Consider the following 22,083-nt stretch of genomic DNA (forward strand, 5'->3'; position numbering starts at 1 on the left):
ACGAAGAGAGAGAAGAGAGAGAGAGAGAGAGAGAGAGAGAGAGAGAGAGTCGGTATGCTTATCTGGAATAAGAGATTTCCTTTCGGAGAGTTTCTCTCTACTAATAAATTATTGTAAATCTCAGTATACGAAAGCATTCTCTGATAAGATGTATTCCTTATCGCATAAATTTGTAGGAAAGAGTCTAATATCTCTTTTCTAGAAGAAACTATAAAAGTAGCGTTATTATTTACAAGTTGAGCTTGACTTGAAATTTTTGTACTCTTAGCGATTATTGACTTTACGGATTGTTAAATTTTATAATCTATTCATTTGATCCTATTAATGGGTTATTAATTTTGGGTTGCTTATTTTATTAATGTTGATTTATTAATGCTGCTAATCATCCTACATTTTACTGCGTTCCTAGTATATATATATACACACATATATACACACACGCGCACGCACTCACGCACACATATGTGTATATAAGATTTAGCTTAACTTGGAAATACGATCCGAGATGAAGTATCATGATTTTTGAAAAACAGTTAAACTTAAGTTAAAGTTTCAACTTAATATTAAAATCATAAATTGAGAAAATATTTTTCAATTATTCTTTCTCTCTCTTAAGAGGAAATAAAAAATATTTGATATTAAAAATTTTCATAATCATTTTATAAAAAGATTTTAACAAAATATTTGCAAAAAATTAAATATTATATGCTTTATAACAACAATTGTAAATGAAGAATTAAGTATCGCGCTTTTTTTAATAAAAAACAATAATTAATTTTAATTTCTTTTGCGATAAATATAAAATTCTTGCTAAATGTATAATAACAATTTGTTCGTCCAACTAAGTAAAACACGAACATACATAATTGTGCGTGCGTGCGTTCGCGCGTTTGCGCGCGCGCGCGCGCGCGCGCGTGTGTGTGTGTGTATCTACACATTACGAAAAGAAAATTAAAACTTTTTTAAGCTAAGTTAGGTGTTTATTAATCATTTCAAATTTTAACAAAAAATTTCATACATATAATACATATGTATGTACATTAAATTATTAAAGTTTAAAGTAACATATGTATCTCAAATTTCTCTGCAGGAAAGATTTATTAAAGAGAGATCAATCTATTATTTTTTAAAGACAATGTCATTAAAAATAATTTTACAGAATAAAAATCATAATCACCATGAAGAAATAATTCAATATAATATTATAATAATGAATATAATACAATATAAAATAATCACGTAAAACTTGAGTTGTAAATAGCAATAAGCTCCGTTTCTTTTATCTATTTTCATTATTTGTATTAGTCGAGCAACAATTTAGGAAATAAAATTTAAAAATGAGCTTTATATAAGTATTTGAAACAAACACTTTCTGAAAATGTCGAGCATCTTGAAGTAAGCGCAGATTCAAATAAGTATATATAAGTATATGTGTATATGCCTTCTATGCAGCGAGAGAAACACAGGTCGTTGTCGTCGAAGTGAGATAATAAGCACTTTGCCCCCTTCGATAAGAAATGCCTATAAAAGGGAGTATAATCTTCCATCCTACGCATCAGTTGTTTCCTAATCGACCACGAAGAAAATACCAGCGGGAAATGAGGTACTTACTTTCGATTATCTTAGCCGTCCTCTTGGTCACAACAGAGGGCAAGGTTGTACCAACTAGTGATGTCGAGAATCAGCAGACTGACACGCAACCTCCTCAATTGTCCGACCACATCAGAGAAGCCCAAAATCTCATCAACAATTTGGGCGCTCAACTTCAACAGCAGCTAAATCAAAAGGATCTCAATACAGCTATTAAGGAAGGAACTACCAACTTAGTCAGCAATGTCCAGATGTTCTTCAAGAACATGTCTGATGAGGTAAACTCGAACCATTTACACACGCGTGCGCGCACACACGCACACACGCACACACGCACACACGCACACACGCACACGCGCACGCACACACGCACGCACACACATACACACATACACACACACACACACACACACACACTATTTTTTACATACTTGGTACGTTAAATATGTGTTTCATTGCAACTTGACTAATTATAAGCAAATGTTCGAGCGATTGTTAAAATGCATTTTGTATTTCGATATTTCAATTTTGGATGGAATGGAAATAATTCCATTTGGTATGTACAACTCTTTTAAATGTAGACTCTTTTATATGAAGATTAAAGGCTGACTTATTTATTCGCAGTATCGGCGCGCTACATTCTCGTATACCTAGAAATCTAGAGCATATAAGACGTATATTTTAGAAATTAGAAATTAGAGATAAAAGAACATCGCCGCACCGGCTAATTTTTCACATAGAGTGTAGAAGTAGAGGATTGTTTATTCTCTGAATCAAATTGGCAAGAGAAAAGCCGACCAACTTATTAATTCTCTAAATAGATCCTTAAAGAGACAATCGATGTGAATAAGCAAAAGAGATAATCGCGATCGAAATCGAAAATGAGTTTACAGTACAATTTATGTACAACGATTCAAAATATCGATGCGTTACATATAATACAACAAAAAGTTATAATCTTATTTAATATACAGTAAGTACAAAAAGTATTCGTACAGAGAAAATATATTTTTTAAAAAACTTTATTTTTAAAAAGTAAATATTATCCAGCGAGAAATGAGTCATCGAATTAATGTTAAATCAATATCGATACGATGATTTCGACACCAATTTGACGTCGATTCGACGATTTGACGATTTCTTGCTGGGTAATTAACAATTTATTCATAAAGAATAATATAGATTGTATGTTTCTTAAAATTATATATATATATATATATATATATATATATATATATATATATGTATAGTATATATATATATAATAAAAATATACATTAATTATAGAAAATATATCATCTGAAAAATAAACAAAAGTTACAAATTCTATGGTTTGAATGCTCAAAAAGTATTCGTACAATCGAGAAATTTAGTTTCTAAAATCAGAAATACATGCAAATCGTTTGTTTATCGTTTATTAGAATAGAATATATTCATTGTATAAAATTGTTAATTAATGTTTATTTTGTACAAATAAGACTTTTTTTATTAAAAAATTTCCTTATACGAGTACTTTTTGTTCTCGCTGCATATGTTATTATAACCTGTCTGTGTGTAAAAATATAAACAGTTACAAGTAAACGATGAATTACACTGACATGTTTTTTTTATTTCTATACTTAGATAATAGAAAAATTTACTGATCCGAAATGTATATATAAGAAACAAAAATCTTTCAAAATGCGTTTTGTCCAAAATTTAATTTTCAAGAAACAAAAAAGAAGGCCAAGAAAATTGCGCGTTTTACAGAAAATGATAATTTGTCAATTAGTATAAAATGTGAAATGTTCAACAAAATTGCTAAACAGTTGCTAAAAATGTTAAACAAATACATTTTGTTCGTCTCTAGTTGAAGGACATAATGCACTTTGAATGTCAAAATTTTTTTCAGCACATAAATTGATGTTTTCAGGAACAAAATGCTTTCAGAAACATCGTAGAATAACTTACGATATGAGTCTTTCAACATTAAATGTTATGGCTTCTTTAAAAAATGAAATTTTTGACAAAATGCATTTTGAAAGTTTGCTCTTCATGTATATACCTTTTCTTGTCAAGAATATTATACTTAATACAGCTTATATACTTAATATAGCTTATATACTTGAAAAACATCGCGCGCACTTAAAATTGTACAAAAATTATGTAGCATCGAATAATTCGATATTACATAACAATGTTATTTCAATTTTTTTGAATACGTATTTTTTATTAAATAAGTGTCGCTAAAAATAAAATATTGTTACAAAATTTAAATAAATTGTGCGCTATATTATTTCAATAATTGAAATAAATTTTAATGCTTCTTGCGCATCATGCCTTAATTTGCATCTCGTTTTCACATCTGTATATATTTAATTATACAATATTTCGCATACAATTATACAATATCTCTCGATATACTTTAAATTTTTCCGAGAAAAATTCTATGTTCTTTTTAAAACTTGAGAAAAAAACATTCTTAGCTGTATGCACACATGACCGATCATTTCGCAGATCAAGGCCAAGAGTCCTGAGTTGGAGAACGTTTGGACAAATATGAAGAACAAGCTATCTGAAACGTTCAACAATTTAAATGTCAATCCTGAGACAACGGAGCAGATAAATCAGCTGAGTACCAAGTTCCAAGAGGGTGTTCAGACTCTTGTGTCAGAATCAGAGAACGCCGCTAAGACCATCAGCGAAAATTCCAGCAAGGTTCAAGAAGGTATCGCCAAATTTACCAAACAAGCAATTGACATCGCCGTGCAGGCTTCGCAAAACCTGAGTAATCAGTTGCAGCAGGCCACGACACCAAAACCAGAAAATTAAGAATATCAAATTATTCCTGTAAATTACTAATGTGTGTAACATCTTGGATAAATTCGCGAGAGTCAATTTCGCCAAGTTAGTTGAATCTGCGTAATTTCGTATCGTATTATAAACATACTTGATAGCTGATAAATAATTAATAAAAGTACTTGATCATTGTCATCGTGATCTTTATTTGTTTCCCTAAATTATTACATTATCACATCATTATTCCGATAAGATATCTAATATTTTCTTAATACTTAATAGTAGTATTATTTCTTAATACTTAATAGTAGTTCTCACTGTAATAATTGAATCTGCATTTAGAGAGGCCGATATTTTTCATAGTTGGATGTGATATTAAAGACCGTCTTAAGTACAATTTTAAAATGTCATGAAATAGAGGGCCGTATTAGCATCTTAAAATATTATTTATAGGATGGTTTTAAATTAAGAACTATAAATACAATTTTTAGAATCACTAGCTTAGATTTATACTGTCTTTCTTTTCTATTAATGAATCGATTCGCGTCACGGAATCGATGTACCTATATAACTTTGGAGATAATTAATACTATAAATTAATCAACAATTAATTAAAAGTGAAATTTTCATATATATATATATATATACAATAAAAGCTGGCTGCATGATTACGTTAATCGTATAGCAATTTAGTAAATCTCGTTTTAATTTTGTATCGTCTATCCAAATAGCACAGCAACGTCATTATAAAGCGCTGAAAAAGCGCTTATATATACTTTTTTTCTTAATACTTTAGGCGCTGTGCTCTACTTGGATAGTTTAGAAAAAAAAATATTAACAAACCTAACAATCGTATTCCTCAGAGAACGTGATCGGTATTTCTTGATAATCCGCTATGTAATTATAAATATTGATGGTTTCATTTCTTCTTCTTTCAGAAAATATTGATCAATTTACAAAATAATTTTGGCAATTCAGTTCATGATTCCTTCAAAGCCGCATGTATTTTAAAATAATAGGATTAAATTGCTGCAGGTTACTCCCGTCAAATAAATCGATATGGCACGTATGACGGTTACATTGAACGCAAATAATAATTCAAAGAATAAAAAAGTAAGATTATATGTAATTATACACATGTGTACATAAAATAAATATAATATTATCCTAGATGTACAAACAAATAATAGAGAGCAGAGAACTGTACATATATATACATATATACATATATATATATATATGTATAAATGTTTAGATATCGAATGTATAAAAGATCTGGACTTTAGATCTGGGCTTGCGACAATTAAATTAATTATTGCGGTAACAGTACGTGTCATTGTGATAAATATAGAGATTTATATTGGCAACGTATATCACAAACACAAAATTTCTTATTTATTATTTATTATTTATTATCGCATATATATTTTTATAATATATTAGTAGCAATGAGTAAGGGGTGAAAACACAAGTGCACAAATGATAGGAATCGATATTTTCTCAAATTTAGTACTTTTTATAATTGATCATAAGGAAATTCGTATTCGTAGAATTCCTTTAACTTGCTACGTGAATAATGAACGTGAAAATGAATCAAAATTAAAAATGATTTTCCGGATAATTATTGTTGATGCATCGTGACGCTTATCATATTTCCTGCAAATAGATAAATATTTGCGTGCTTGGTAATCGATATATATATGATCTTAACGATGTCAAGGAACAGAATTTTCGTATCCCAACGATATCGATGAAAGTATCGTCAATATACGTTTTAAACATTCTGCGTTAATTTTATATTAACAATTTAAGATAAAATTCAAACGCACACTATGATTATAATAATAAATTAATTATTAATACATCAGTAGCTCTCATCTCTCAAGTGTATTATGTGTTACATATGTTAAACTTCATACAATATTAGATAATAGAGAATGTGCACATACACGCGCGCGCGCATATATATATATGTGTATATGTGTGTGCGTGTACGTGCGTGCGTGCGTGCGTGCGTGCGTGCGTGCGTGCGTGCGTGCGTGCGTGCGTGCGTGCGTGCGAGCGAGCGAGCGAGCGAGCGTGTGTGTGTGTGTGTGTGTGTGTGTATGTGTGTGTGTGTGTGTGTGTGTGTGTGTGTGTGTGTTAAATCATAAAGAATAAGAAATGTTGCATCTGCTTTTTTAATCAATGTGGTCAAATGTAAAATAATTTTTCTTTATTGGATTTAGTAACGACAAAACAAGTAATTACACTTAATCAGCGGATTCCGCATTGCTTTCGCATTGCAAACGTCAGTCAAACTCACATACTATAAGAAGAATTTGCCGATGTGACCCATAAATAAAATGTTTTAAATTTTAATTGATACAAAATTATATTAAAATGACTCAAGGTTCATAATCCCTAATCCATTATTTCTGTTATTATTACATATTAAAGTTAGTCTATATAAAGTTAGTCTATATATTTAATCAAGTTAATTAATTTTAATATAAAAAAGATATTAATAAAATTTCAAAAATGATTCCGTACGTCTACACAATATACAATCGAATGTGCATACACATACGATTCTTATATATAAAAGGATGCAAATCGTCGAATCGTCTCATTGTTAGTTAAGGACCCGATATATTGATCGAATCAACAGAGTGCATTATTCTTGTCAATTATTATTAATTTTTCGAGAAAAAAAACTTTGGAATAGACGGTGTTATACGGAGAGATTAGTGAGCATTTTGACAAAATGAATATATTCTTTTTCTCAGTCTTTGTTATGTATATGGTAAGTAAAATAAAGTAATAGAGCTGTACATCAGCTACTGTACGCGCGCGCACAAAATTGTCTAATTCAATTTGATCAAAAAGATAATGACTTTAGTTTACACCAAATACTTGATACACGTATTAATTAGTAACTTATTTCTATTAAATTATCTTAATTTTAGCAACGTATTTATGATGTACTAAAATTGATGTAATAATATTATAAATCCAAATGATTAATTAAATATCATGGATATGTTTAATTTACACAAATATCGCCGAAATTAAGATAATTCAATAGAAAATTATTAGTTAGTATCCAGTGGATGTAAACTAGGCCAATAGTATATATACTTTTTTAACAAAAATTAATTTTGTCAAATTTTGCCAGATATCACTTGCAGACGTTGCCGAAATAGCGGCGGAAAATAAATCTGAACAATTGTCCAGGAATTTATTGAAAAAAGAATCACAGAATGAAGAATTCCAAACAATATCAGACATTGACAGATCTGAAAGAATAAATCGTGGATTTGAAAAAATAATCGAGTTGGTCAATGTTTTAGGCCAAATGGACAATTTTGTTTACGATAGAACAAAAAATTTTATTCGCAAGCTCAATACAATGTACGATATGGACGAAAATGAAATAATTAGATATCGTAAATCTGATTCTAAAATCATATAATATAGAAAATAATTTCTTTAAGATAAAAAATATGTATATATTAATTATATTATGTATGTATATATTTCAATAATATAGTAATGTAATTATATTAATATTTGTAGTAAATTATTATATATTTTTAATCATGAATTAATTGAATCTATTGGACGATATTAATAGATTCTTATTTTAAGACCATATTATAAGTAATAATATTTTAAGATATTAATACTGATTGGTTCGTGGCATCTTAAGTCTGTACTTAAAGCTATCTTTTCCTTCTCTCTTAGTTGTTAATTTTTCTATTTTCGCAGCAGAATGTACATTTTTTTGTTAATTATTACAATATGTACTTATTATTATTACAATATATACTTATAAAGACAAATAAATGTTCTTTTATATATATCTCTTATACGGAGTATCCAACGGTCCGCATGATTTTTCAAAAATTTCCAACAATTAAAAAAAAGTTGAAAAGTGAATATTTATCTGCTTCGTCTACAATCAAGTCGCTTGTCGGATGTCGTTAAAAGATGAGATCTGACCAATCCAAATGACTCCTAACAGCCGACATCGACAACCGACACGAAAAATGAAGGTAATGCGTATGCACACAACATACGACAACCGGTACAGTCAGCGCGATGCTGCAAACTGCTTTGAAGCGTTTTTTAATTGGTCAGTTTATATAATTCTTTCTTCTAATTGGTTCATCAAATGCTTCAAAGCATTTGTAGCGAGACTTTGACTGCAGCCAACGTCTCTCGACTGATTGTAGACCAGGCCTCAGTGCTACGGTCCACTTGATACTACAAATGCTTTGAAGCATTTTCGTACGCTTAGTAAAATTCTTCTAATTGGTCAATTAAAAGCTTCGAATCATTTGTAGCGTCAAATGGACCGCAGCCTATGCTGAATTCATATTGGATCCGACGTGCGTCATACGATGCTTTGCAACTAATTAGAAAACAAGATTTTGCGTCGTATCATCGATATGGAATAAAATTCTGCTTTATGTTTTCCAACATTAGGCGAATATTAAGGCCATTCTACATTGATCGTGTCGCAATGTCGGAAGTGTCGTAAAAGCTTAAACACAATAGGCAAACACAATAGACACAGTCAACAGGGAATAACGAGCCATCCAATCAGAGCTCTGGTGTGTAAATTCGATATTATAGAATCCGATATCATAATATCCCAGAACTCTGATTGGATAGCTCTTGTGCCTATTGCATGCGCCTATTGTATATTGTATTTAAGCCTCAGTAAGCTCTTGCATCTGATTGGGATATTCCGTTAGAACTAAAAATATAGACAGATACAAGAGCTCATTGAATGCTCAGTGAGCGGTCGTAGTACTGAATGCATCCAATATTGATCTTACAGAGTATCGCACCTATACAGGCTACCATAGTGGAAGAACATAAGGTTAGTTAGAGTCCAATATTCATAATCAGTTCTTATATTCAAGACTGTCATAAATTCTGTTTTGAGGTGTCACGAACCAATCAGAGGACATTAGCATCTTACTTATAGCTCTGGCACATCCACGCGCGACATTTAACACGAGACATCTAATGAGAATATACTTTTAGAATGAAAACGTCGGTAAAATTATACACTTATTGGATATCGTGCGCGACTAACCTCTCGTTGATGTGCCGGAGGCATTAGATGTTATTTTATAGACGATCGTGAAATAATAATTGACTATGGCTGGTATTCATCGGCTACGGTCTACTTGATGCTACAAATGTTTCGAAGTATTTTTTGATTGGTTAATAAAATTCTTTCTTCCGATTGGTCAATCAAAAGTTTCGAATCATTTGTAACGTCAAGTGGACCGCACCCATATTCATCGATTCTAATTTTTTTTAAGATCGTCTTAAATAATATCTTAAGACGCTAATATGGCCCTCTGATTGATTTGTAATTTGTTAAGTACCGTACTTAAGACGGTCATGAATATAAAGCCGATTCTACATTAGTTCGTTGCGATAGCCAATCTGAAGCTTGTATTTTGAAATCAACGCTTCATATTGTCGCAACAAACTTGCGATCAGCTTGCAACTAATGTAGAACCGGCTTAAGAGGTTTGTCGCGTAGCATACTCCAACATGCTTCAACATAATTCCTACTCATTCTAATGAGCGCGTTTGAGTGAGTAGGAGCATGCGATGCGAATAAACCTAAGATATGTCTATGAATACCGACCTTTGATTGGTTCATGAAATCTCAAGCATTAGCTTAAGATCATCTTGAATCTTGAGCAATGTTCATAGATCTCTCCCTGAAATCCATACTGACCTATAACCCGATCTCACTAATTCCGATTAAACTAATTGGTCGATTAAATGTCAACCGTGATTGAACAATTCTACTGAACAGCAAATGCGATTGATCAGTTTCAATGTATAATCGACCGATTCGGAGTTGATGAGACCAGCTCTATGTATATAATTCTGCTGAACGCAGTGTATGAAAAGCAAAGGCAATAGGAATAGGCAAGAAGTAACAAATTTCAACCTATCAAAAAACTATCAAAAACTATATAATGGGATGGACACTTTTCAATAGGTGGAAATCTCTTATTCCCTGTTCCTTGTGGCTATTTCCAGCTTATCAAGTGCATGATGTAAACTAGACCGATGTAAACTAGGCCAAAAATGGCAGACGCATTACTCTTGTAAATCTAGAGCTTTAATCCGAGCCATATAACTGCCACGAGAGCGAACGGGCCAGACAGACGTTCACCAGGTGGCGACTGCGTCCAAGAGTCACCGTGATCAGGTTGATCAGGCGACTCGTAGGTACGTTGAAAGATTGCGAGTCTGTCGTGTATCATTCTGCCACATGTTGATTAGTTGAAAACAAGGAGAGATAGAAACGCGCGTATCTTCACGGATTCTTCGCCGCCACACTTGGCTTGGCACACGTCGTTCCCAGACCGTCATAGTTTGCACTTTACACTCTTCACGGTCGTCGGTACGTTTCTCTCTCTCTCTCTCTCTCTCTCTCTCTCTTCTGTCTCTCTGTTCCCCTCGCTCCTTCCTTCTCTTTTTCCCTTCCATAGACTAAAGTAAAGCCCCGTTGGTGCCCGTTAATCGAGAGCTGTAGCCGTAACACGCAACTTTCCGTATTGATACTCTATCGTCGAAGAGCAGCCGTCGCGTAGAGCGTTACGTCACAAGTGCGGTCGTTGACAATTATCGAGACACGAGCTTGTTTGAAGCGAGCTTTCGCGCTCGCGCCTTCTGTCGCGCACTTACATCCCCGTCAAGCCGTCAGCGTATGTACATGCATATCGCGTACACGCATCCTCCGTTTCGGCTGAGGGATTAAGTATCTTAGTGCTGTGATCGTGACAGCATTTCGCTCCCGTATCGAGCCGCGCAATTTCAAACGCAATTTTTCTGTTTGACGAGTTCATCTTGTGCGTTGCGCCGTTGGTTTGGTGCCCACTTTGTATTGTTTTGCATTTGAGCTTATTTCATTTCAATATATAACCTAAAAGTTTTCGTGAATGTTGATAGTTGCCTCTTTTTCCACTTCCTTCTCCTTATCCTTTATCTCGTCGTCCTCGAATTCATTTTCGTCTTCGTTTTTATCTTCATCTTCATCCTCGTCTTCCTTTTTCTTTATCTCATCGCGTCAGTCGTCTCTGCAACGAATCAAGCCGACAAACGTAATAACGTTGCATAAAGATATTCGAACATCCCATACCCGTACCTGTACCCGTCCACGGACAAGAAAACGGATATTTTCGACGTCAAGCAGTCATCGGGAAAGTAGTCAAAATTCCGGTCCCTACTAGGAAACAAGAGGGCCTCCAACAAACCGGCGGCAGAAATCCATCAGCGATTAGCCAAGAACAATCAAGCAAAATGAATAAGAAGAGGAACCGTACGAATAATAACAGGTATTGCCAATCACTTGGCTTTCCTCGTCAAGATCATAATAGCAGGTATAATATCCAAAACATAGCAACACATAATGATGATTATATACAAGAAAAATTAACGTTTTTTTTTCGATCCGTCCTTTTTCCAGATCTCCGCGAGCACGTGGACCACAAGAGAGGAATGTAGCAGCAGAGGGGGTTTATAACAATGCTCATTTTATGCATGCGGTTACTAGCCACGTTGGCAACACCGTACAGGTAGTGGATGACTATACATAATATTATTCAAAATAATTTGTACATACAATACATTACTGTGATGTTTAATGTTAAATATTCTTTTCTTTGTTTTCTGTTACAGATTCAAACTCAAAATGGCTCGCTGTTTGAGGGCGTGTTTAGAACGTTTTCGAGTCAATTTGATGTAGTGTTGGAATTAGCTCATCGTGTAGAGAGCTCTGGAAAGATTTGCGTAGATAGCGTAGTAGAGAAATTAATTTTTAAACCACAAGACGTTGTTACTATATCTGCCATGGATGTTGATTTAGATTATGCTATAAGAGATACTTTTCAAACGGATACAGCCATTAGTAAATTTAATGGTTTAATCGGCGAGAAGGAACTCGAACCTTGGGATCCTCCGACTACCATGAATGGAGCCGATTTAGAATTGGATGGTGCTGCTGTAAGTGCATTTATTACAATTACTTTAAGAGGACACTTATTATTACTATTAAACGAATTGCATGTAAAATTATCCAAATGATTTTTCTTTTTTTTCTTTTTAGAACGGTTGGGACGTCAACGAAATGTTTCGTAAAAATGAACAAGAATACGGAGTTCAAACGACATTTGAACCTTCTTTGGTCGGTTACACTCTACAACTACAACGTAAAGACACAAAAGATTACAAGGAACAAGAACAAAAAGCTGCTGAAATAGCAAATGAGATCGAATCTCAACCGAATCATAAAGCTAGATTAGAACTGGAAAACGGCGATGAAGAGGAAAGATTTGCAGCTGTGGTAAGATTCAGACTATATCTCAGAATTTCGTCTTTTATCCATCAAATTTGTCTTATTAGTTATCTGGTTCTAGACGAGACCCACCGAAGGAAAATATATTCCACCGCCGTTAAAAAAGAAAAATGGTAACACTAGCAAATTGATGAGATCCAGCGAACCTCCGTCTTCGCCAGGAACCACAAGTAATAAGAATGTCTACAGTCAACCCCCTCCGTCCACGGTTACGATGAATGTCCCACAACCGAGCATATCGGTTGGAGTACAGCCTGCTCATACCTCGGTACAACATTCGGTATCCTTAAATATGAGTATGCCGCCCAATGGAGTGGTTGTCACATACAATAATCCACCACCGCCGTTTGTGCCTCCACCGACGACGCAGTCACAACAAGGTATATTAATATTGCTCGCATCTTGTAAAAATGAAAATCGGACGGAATACATTATTACTAATCTGCTCTACGTTAAGATAATGCTTTTGACTAAATTAACTTTGCAAGGTTATTAACACATTGATAACGCTGCAATTTATATATCGCATATGTGCAGAAACAATTTTCAATTGATCACAGTTCTTTGTGTATATTTCTGTGAAATGAAAGTATGATTCTTACATAGTAAACTTGTAATGTAAATCTTGATAATTATATTTTCTCGGTATAGTAATCCAGCAGAATCAATCACAATCTCAAGTTACTCCTTCGATGCCACAAGTAAACTTCCCATCACAACAACAGACACCTCCAAATAAAATAAATACAGAAAAACGTGAGCGACCTGGCAGACAGGTTTATCAAGCTGATAAAGCGCCACCAGCGCCATTTCCGCAATCGAACGTTGCATCTTCTCAACAACAATCTACACATCAGCAACATACGTCATTGACGCAACAAAACTCTGTAGAAGGGCAAATAGTTATACATAAATCGGATCATAGAAAGGTACAGTACATATTCTCATCTAAATTCTTTTTTTTTTTAATCACGGGGTAACTTATAAGTTTTACTTTTTAAGGTTCCAACACCACGTGGAAGAGAAGAACAGCATTCGGAACTGAGACAATTCGCTGCAGAATTTAAATTAGCGGAATCGCAAGGATCTTCAGATAGTCCTCAAATATCCAGAAAACAGCATCAGCATCAACAAGATGTGCATTCCGCTACTTCAATGAATCAGCCGCATCATCAAGGTCCTCATCAACATACCAGTCCACAGCAGCAATCGCAGCAACAACCACCTTCACAACAACATACCAGTCCTCATCAGCAACATCCAACTGTACAAGAGGAACCAGTTACCAGTAAGCCTCCACCTGGTCCATTGGTAAGATCTACAAGTCCGCCTCAGCAACAGCAGCAGCAACAACAGCAGCAGCAGCAACAGCAGCAGCAGCAGCAGCAGCAGCAGCAGCAGCAGCAGCAACCACCACCACCATCGCAACAGCAGCAGCAACAACAACAACAACAACAACAACCACCACCACCACCACCACCATCACAACCAGCTCAAACTCCTCAGAATACTTCGGCAGTGCAACAATCTCCATCGGAACCCGTGGTTGATAAGATAACTACTGCTTTTAAGAAATCTACTTTAAATCCGAACGCTAAAGAATTCAATCCAAATGCCAAACCATTCACGCCGGTTAGTAATGTACATTATTAGTTATGAAAAGTTGAACTAGATTGTGTGTGTGTGTGTGTGTGTGTGTGTGTGTGTGTGTGTGCGCGCGCGCGTGCGTGTGTGTGTGCGTGCGTGCGTGTGCGTATGTGTGTGTGTGTGCGTGTGCGTATGTGTGTGCGTGTGTGTGTGTGTGTGTGCGTGTGTGTGCGTGCATGAAAAACTAGAGAAATACTATATGTAACGTATGTTACATATAGTATATGTAACGTATGTTACAATATGTTCCTAGTTTTGGTATTTACTTTTTTTTTTTTTTTCTAAAAATAAGATTCCCTGGAATGGAAATATAATTTATATTTTTACAATGTGTAGCGCTCACCTAGTACACCGACGCCTAGTCGACCGCATACACCGCAAACTCCTCAGTATACAGGAGCGACTATGCCCGCGACCGTTGTTATGCCGGCATATGTAACACCGACAGCTTTTAGTCAACCACCTACTCAACAAGTGGCAAGGTTCCGGAAGGGTTAGTATTCCTTGGACTATTCTTACACGATACATTTGTATCTCGAGTTTCTTTATGCGTTCGTGATAATATGAATATAGTAATTATATGGTTCGTGAAGATTAATGTGTAATTATCTTTCTTCAATACTAATTTTTTTCAATACTAATAGAGATTTGAAAACCAATTTTGTTAATTTTCTGAACAATCAGTTCTTGCATACGAATATTATTCAACAAATTTGAAATTGCTTCCTTCCAAGTTATTTTAAGATCAATTGTCGTTTTTTCTCTTTTGCTGTTTCTGCCGATTGGCATAATTATACACGCACGCATGCACAAACATAAAATAGTGTGTGTATATATATATATATGTATATGTATGTGTGTGTATTGTATGATTTTTACAGTACCTATGATGCAGCATCGTGCGCCAGATATAGCATCTCAGATGCAAGTGGCCGCAGCAACGGGACAGCCATTGTTAGCACCAGCTATACATCCATTCCAGGTGCCTTATCCAGGACAACCGGCGTATCAACAAATGGTACGAATGGTTCAGGCACCGCCGCCACCTCATATGGCCACTCCGTACCATCATCACCATGACTCGCAAGGGCCGCAAGCCCCTGGCATACAATATATGGGCCCACACACTCATCCGCATCCTCATGTAGCTCAGCAGCCACCTAGCCAAACGCCATCCCCAGCCAATCCGAATCAACCACATACACCGGGCGCTTATAATCCACCTGGTACTCCACAGCCTACATATCCGCAACCTCCGCCGCAAGGTCACGCGCCGAGTTATCCGATTATGTGCCCTATAATTCCATCTCATATACCATCAATTCCACCACAACACATGCAATACCTGCCACCGCAGCCACCTCCGGGTGCGCAGCAGACTATACCCGTCATTTTACCGCACAATCAGTAGCTGCGGCATAAATTAAAGGAAGAAAAGGAAGAGCGATAGTATTCTGAAAAGGTAGGATAAGACTTTCAAAATTGAGTTACTTTCATGATGGCGTGTCAATTGTTGGAACTTTCTCGAAGAGCCGCTCGCTTTAATTACACATTCTCGATTTATCGATCGCTAATCGATATAAATTATGTACTAATCGATATAAATAAGCATCAATCGTCAACTTTCTGCGTTGATGAGCAGTTTGAAATTATATAACTCTCGCATACACTTACTACTGATTACAATGAGAGGAAAGAGAGGCCGATTATATATTTTCAGCCATGAATCATCCCGTATGGTACTATAAATGATTCTAAATGATTGGAGAGAGCGTTGACCATCTTGAAGGTAACTTGTTATTTCAAATGTAGGTCGAGCGTTGAATGACCTATGGCCTGTATTATCCCGTAAAAATCTTCTTGATTATTTTAATCAAGTTTTAAAATGGTAAAATGATAGTTTATCATTATGCAATTTCGCAAAATTCCCACGAGTTGACTTTTATCGAATTAGCATGTGTACCAGAGAAAGATTTATGAGTCAATTCTAAGCAGAATCGTAAATCCGTAACGTGTTCTCGTAAAACTTGTTAGAACTTATGAGTAGTTTTCTAATTTTATGCATATGTATCGTAAAATGTACGATTATTCGAAAATATCTACGATTTTTTGTTAATTTTATGGCTAGTAAGAAGATGTCTGTAAAAATATTGTATAAAGGTATAAGCATTTAAAAATTCTTACAAGTTTTATAAAAATATGTTATGAGCTTTGCGATGATTCTGCTTAGAATTTAGGCATTAATGATCTTTTGGATCATGCATTTTATCGAGTAATGCTCAATGTGTGCAGAAAATATACACCGTTCGCGTTTAATGAACGTATTTTTAAATTCAGCAGTTTTAATTTTCTCATACAGCTTGCGTTACATTGTAATATCAAGTAACAACTCGATGGAAAAACAAGATTGATCACGCGCGCCAGCGAATACTTTCTCCTTTTCCCTTTCTCTGACCTTCCCCCCCCTCCCTCCATTCATTGTTTTTAATCGAGATGATTATTGCAATTATGTGAGAGAGCATAAGGTATATGGAAGTGCATGTGGCATATTTTTCTGCCCGTGATTGCGTATCGATTCCATTCATTAAGGAAGAACTCGGAGAAAAGAGGATAAGACGATCACACGACTTTTTCGAATTAGATTTGAATGAAGCAAGCGATAACTAACAAAACTGGAGTACGGTTTGCAGGGTAAAACGCTAGCGAGATATGCGATTCTGCGATTTGTTGATAATGAGTTTTGTTACGAGATGTTGATACGCGCAGGATCTTTGAACGCGAAAGATTACATCGAGTATGCGAGATACAACATTTGCATACTGACAAATCGTGCTAACGTTAACGGTGCGAACAGTAGATATTCGAGAGGTATAAAATTTGCACGTTTTCACAGTTGAATTTACTTACCAAATTTTAACAATCAATTTCAATAGTAAACTCTACATCTCGTGTTACTATACCTACTGATCGCCAATGGTTCGATACTTTCGTTTTGTTTTCCTTTCTTCTCATTTCCTAATACGATATACGATAACGCGAAATTTAATAACGAGAGAAGCACGTTGTTGCAGAAGCTTAAAAAAAAAGAAAAAAAGAAGAGAAAAACTCGATATTATTATAGCTTTGTCGCTAGCTTCTGATCTAAATTGGCCTTTGTATATGTACGTACATGTATGAGACGTAGGAAAGAAAATGTGACAAAACTTCATCATTTCTTATATTCAACTTCATCACGCGACGCGTGTCATGATACATCCGTTAGTAATTTTAGCCATACTTAGCAGAGACTTGTAATTAGTGAAGTAATGCGATGTCTAGAATGACGAATTCTTCGCCCAATTATATGTATCTCTTGTCGACAAGTGAAAACGTGCGAATGCTTGATACCATGGACTTGGAAATCTATCTGAACGTAGCGTGTACTGCCAAGACAAGGGATGAGATCAGAGATAAAAAGAACATCGGCATCGTATCTCACCATTTGAATTACATATGCGTAAACTCTGCTATGGCAGACTCTTTGTTCTGTTTGAAGATGTGACACAGAATAAAGAGGTTGCGCCGTATTCGCTCGATCGATTGGATTTGAAAGGATAACTTAATATTTGTCGCGTGACCATGTGTAGAGTAAGTAAGTGTAGAGTAATAAGTATGCGTATACGATGTGAAAACATTTTCATTTGCGCGTTGTACAGATGTCGAAATAAAGAAGGGGACAAAATAAAAAAAATGGGAAGAAACTAGAAAAAAATAGATCGTTTTATTCCGAGCTCTCTCTCTCTCTCTCTATATATATATAGAGCTCGGAATAAAATGATCTATTTGAGGAATTTGATGACACAAGAAACTGATGTTGAGTCGAGTAGAAGAAAAGTGCAAAATATTTGATTTTTTCTTCCCTAATCTCAATCGCTAATCTCAGATTCCCCTTGTAAAAGGCTCCGTTCAGATGAATTTTTCGTCCACGCTCGATACCGATTGGGAAAAGAAAGTTAAACAACTACGGCCTTAGACCTAATCGTGTATATAAATGGAAGGAAGCAAAAACAACTTTTGCCTGAAAGAGATAGTTGAATGTGTGGCATCGTTAAACAGATTTTATATTAAAGAGATTTAAAAAAGAAGAAAAACATCAAAATAAAATCAATACGTTAAAAACCAGTTTTCTGGCGTATCTTCTTTCTTTGAACTCTTTATTCCCTCTCTTTCCCACCCCTTTTTTCCACTCTTCTTCGTCTCTTTTCTCTTAATTTCTTTTGTAATTGGTTGCATCATTTACTATGCTACACGGCTCGATTTAAGGGTTACCTATGAAAGAGACAACATGGTGGCCTAGTTTCCATCGAGGATTTAAATCAGATCAGAATGTAGAATCAACCAACTACAGTCGAGCATTCTCCTGTCGTTTGACTGTAACAGGCGAATACTTGAGAGTAGTTAGTTGATTTTTACATACTGAGCCGGTTTAAACCTTAGATGGAAAATAGTGTTTGCAAGTGTCTCTCTTTTTCTTTTTTGCCATTTCTCTTTTGCATGATTTACGATGGGCAATAACAGAGCTCTGATTGAACAGCTCGTTATTCCCTGTTCTCTATACCTATTGCCTGTGTCTATTATGTTTAATCCTTTACTGCTACTGTCATTGTAGACCACACATTTCTATGAATGTCGCATGAGAGACAAAGGCTGTCAATTGTGAAACGCGAAACATGGGGCGGTATTTATAGGCTGTTTTAATTTTAAAACTCTTAAATAAAAACTCTTAAGATGTTAATTGCTAATACAGTTCTCGGATTGACTTATGACATCTTAACACTGTACTTAAGACAGTCTTAAATATAAGAATTTACTATGAATATCGGCCTGTTTCGCATCGTGAAATTAATACTAAACTAATCTTTCCATGTTTAACACTCTTTATGTTTCTCTTTCTATAAGAAAGAGAACCTTAGGGCGTTCACACCTCAACAAAAAAGCGGAAAAGCAGCAGCCAATCAGAACTCTAACTGGTGTTAGTTACAATTTCGTTTTTTTTTGTACTTACTACTAGCGCGAATTCTGATTGATCACTGCTTTTCTGCTTTCTGCTTTTCCGTCAAGGTATGAATGCGTCCTAAGATGCGCATTATGATGTGTGTCAAACAAGCAAAAAAAGCTTTGTTTCTTATGCAACATTCATAAAACAGAGACAGTGGAAATTTATGGGCCTTTTACAATAAGTCATTAGTCATAAGCTAAAAATTGCTAATCACAGTTGTCTCTCAATTTTTAGGTTCTGACTTCTGATTTATGACTAATGGCTTATTGTAAAAGGTCCGTTATGGATTAATTGTAGAAGGCATTAGAGAGAGAGAGACGCTAAATTGAGCACATCATGTTATCTCTTCCACCATGGATCCGGATCAATAGGTGTTTTAAGCCATAAGAAATTGATCAATCACAATGTCGAATGCGAGGAGAATAATTGACTATGATTCGTCCATTTTTTATGGCTTAAAAACATCTATTGATCCGGACTTAATACAATTGAAACGTGCGTACTAATTCTAATGCATTAGGACACCTTCATATCTTGACAGAAAAGCAGAAAGCAGAAAAGCAATATAAAACGTAGAGTGTATAGCAATTGCTCACGATCCAATTGCGCACAAGACAATCACAGCACTAAAAAAAAAAAAATCCAATACTCCCCGCAGAAATCGCTGTGATTGGCAGTGGGCAATTGTTACAGTGCTCAATAGAACCATTTCCTAAAACGTAGACGGTAGCGGTAGTCAATCCAATTTTGGTTTCTCATCACATTTTGGTTTCTTTACTGCTTACATTTTGTCTCCGATACATCAACGCGATGTTCGTCGCGCGCGACATCCAATGAATGTACAGCTTTACCGATGTTTTCATTCTAAAAGTATACTGTCATTGGATATCGCGTGTCGCGCTGGTGTGTCGGAACATTAAGCGTGATCTACAATCAAGTTGCAAACACTTCGCCGCCAGTCGTAATGCTTCGCAACAGTCAATCAGAAGCGTCAATAATCGACTCTGTCGCTACATACATCTTAAACTGGTTCTACATTAGTTGCAAGTTGATCGCAAGTTTGTTGCGACAGCCAATCTGAAGCTTGCATTTTGAAATCAACGTTTCATATTGGCTGTCGCAACAAACTTGCGATCAGCTTGCAATTAATGTAGAACCGACTTTACATGTCGCTGTATGCTCTTTATTATTTATGTTTGTATCAAGAAGCCAGTTATAAAAATTTCTTAAATTTATTATGTATATGTTAACATGTTAAATATGAACTTTAAAGGATAACTATATTCGGGAAAACATATTTTATATATAATTATATAAAATTATGTATAATTTTATATAACTATATATAAATGGATATATTTTATATATAATTATGTATAATTGTATGTATATAATTTTCTATATAATTTTATATAATTATATATAAATATATTTTATATATAATTATATATAAAACATCTTTTCTCAGGTATTTTTTAATAAAAATATTTTTTTATTTCTTTTTATAAATTGAAGTTTAAATCTAATTTCATTAAAATTATAAATAAATGATAAATACTTATAATTATCATTTTCCTAATTACTGACATAAAAAAATTTGAAGATTTAATTTAAAAAACTAAGAATTAAGCAACGATTTTCTTTCTCAGAATATATGTATATTATTCTACTATATTTCTACTCGTAGAAACAGATAAATTTACAAAATTACAAGAAAATCGGAGGTGAGGACATTATACTACATTTACCATAGACTTTTCTACTATTTGAATTTATTATTAGCAGAAAAATTATTCAAGAGTTTATATACTTGCAAGTTTAGAGAATTTTTATTTTCATATATTCTATAGTATTTTTTCTTATATAACATACTAATACAAGTATTAGTGTATACGTTATATAATTATATAAGTGTAAAATATTTTTTCCCGAGTAATTACACTCTATTATGTTTTATTATTGATGATATTCTATTGTTTTTCGACACATCATTCGCTTGTATCGCTCCAATATATATCTAAAAAAAATTTTTATATATACATATATATGTGTATATACATATATATTGCATATAATAAAATTAATTTAACAGTAAAATATATAAAGATCATACAAAGAAAATGATTCTAAATCTTTTTATCTAATAAAATAGCTTTTTTATATAATAAAAACTAGAAGTATTCTATATCTTTTAAATTAGATAAAAATATATTGATTATGTGAGCAGATAAAAAGAACATTAACTTAGTAGAGAAACTTTGCTTACGTCTCAGCTGCACAATCTCCTATCCAATCGGACGTATCAATCATGATATGAAATAATCGTTCTAAATATTGTTTAATGCACAGCATAATTACATCTTTTGAGTAACATTGAAACGGAGTATAATACGATTCACATAAAATCATATTATAATTACAATTTTCAATTTCTTTATCAAACATTTCCCAAACCTGACGAAATAAACTCTTACTAATTAAAGAAAAATTTTATATTCTCAAACTTGCTTGATTAAATATCTATTATTACATTATTACATTTTTATATACATTTTAGCATATAACACACACACATACACACACGCATGCACGCACGCACTCACGCTCCACACACACACACACACACACACACACACACACACACACACAC

At 34.2% G+C, this 22,083-nt stretch overlaps 3 protein-coding genes across 3 annotated transcripts in view; 2 read left to right on the forward strand and 1 right to left on the reverse strand.

The window, feature by feature from the left end:
• Positions 1 to 1,598: 1,598 nt before the first annotated feature.
• Positions 1,599 to 4,563, forward strand: LOC105625009. Its single transcript, XM_012206350.1, has 2 exons — positions 1,599 to 1,868; positions 4,087 to 4,563. The coding sequence occupies exons 1-2, from the start codon at positions 1,599 to 1,601 to the stop codon at positions 4,399 to 4,401; spliced, it is 585 nt and encodes a 194-aa protein (XP_012061740.1). The 3' UTR covers positions 4,402 to 4,563.
• Positions 4,564 to 11,694: 7,131 nt separating this feature from the next.
• LOC105625011 (ataxin-2-like protein) lies at positions 11,695 to 15,806 on the forward strand. Its single transcript, XM_012206351.1, has 9 exons — positions 11,695 to 11,774; positions 11,861 to 11,969; positions 12,073 to 12,396; positions 12,500 to 12,736; positions 12,810 to 13,128; positions 13,400 to 13,677; positions 13,751 to 14,380; positions 14,732 to 14,888; positions 15,277 to 15,806. The coding sequence occupies exons 1-9, from the start codon at positions 11,695 to 11,697 to the stop codon at positions 15,804 to 15,806; spliced, it is 2,664 nt and encodes an 887-aa protein (XP_012061741.1).
• A 5,889-nt stretch (positions 15,807 to 21,695) lies between these two features.
• The window catches only part of LOC105625026 (dynein-1-beta heavy chain, flagellar inner arm I1 complex-like), a 5,106-nt gene continuing 4,718 nt past the window's right edge, over positions 21,696 to 22,083 (reverse strand). The window contains exon 9 of the mRNA XM_012206367.1: positions 21,696 to 21,887. Coding sequence (XP_012061757.1) covers positions 21,696 to 21,887 — 192 coding nt within the window. The remainder of the gene's footprint in view (positions 21,888 to 22,083) is intronic.

This window comes from Atta cephalotes, assembly GCF_000143395.1.
Source record: "Atta cephalotes unplaced genomic scaffold scaffold00104, whole genome shotgun sequence".
Classification (NCBI taxonomy): Eukaryota; Metazoa; Arthropoda; class Insecta; order Hymenoptera; family Formicidae; genus Atta; species Atta cephalotes.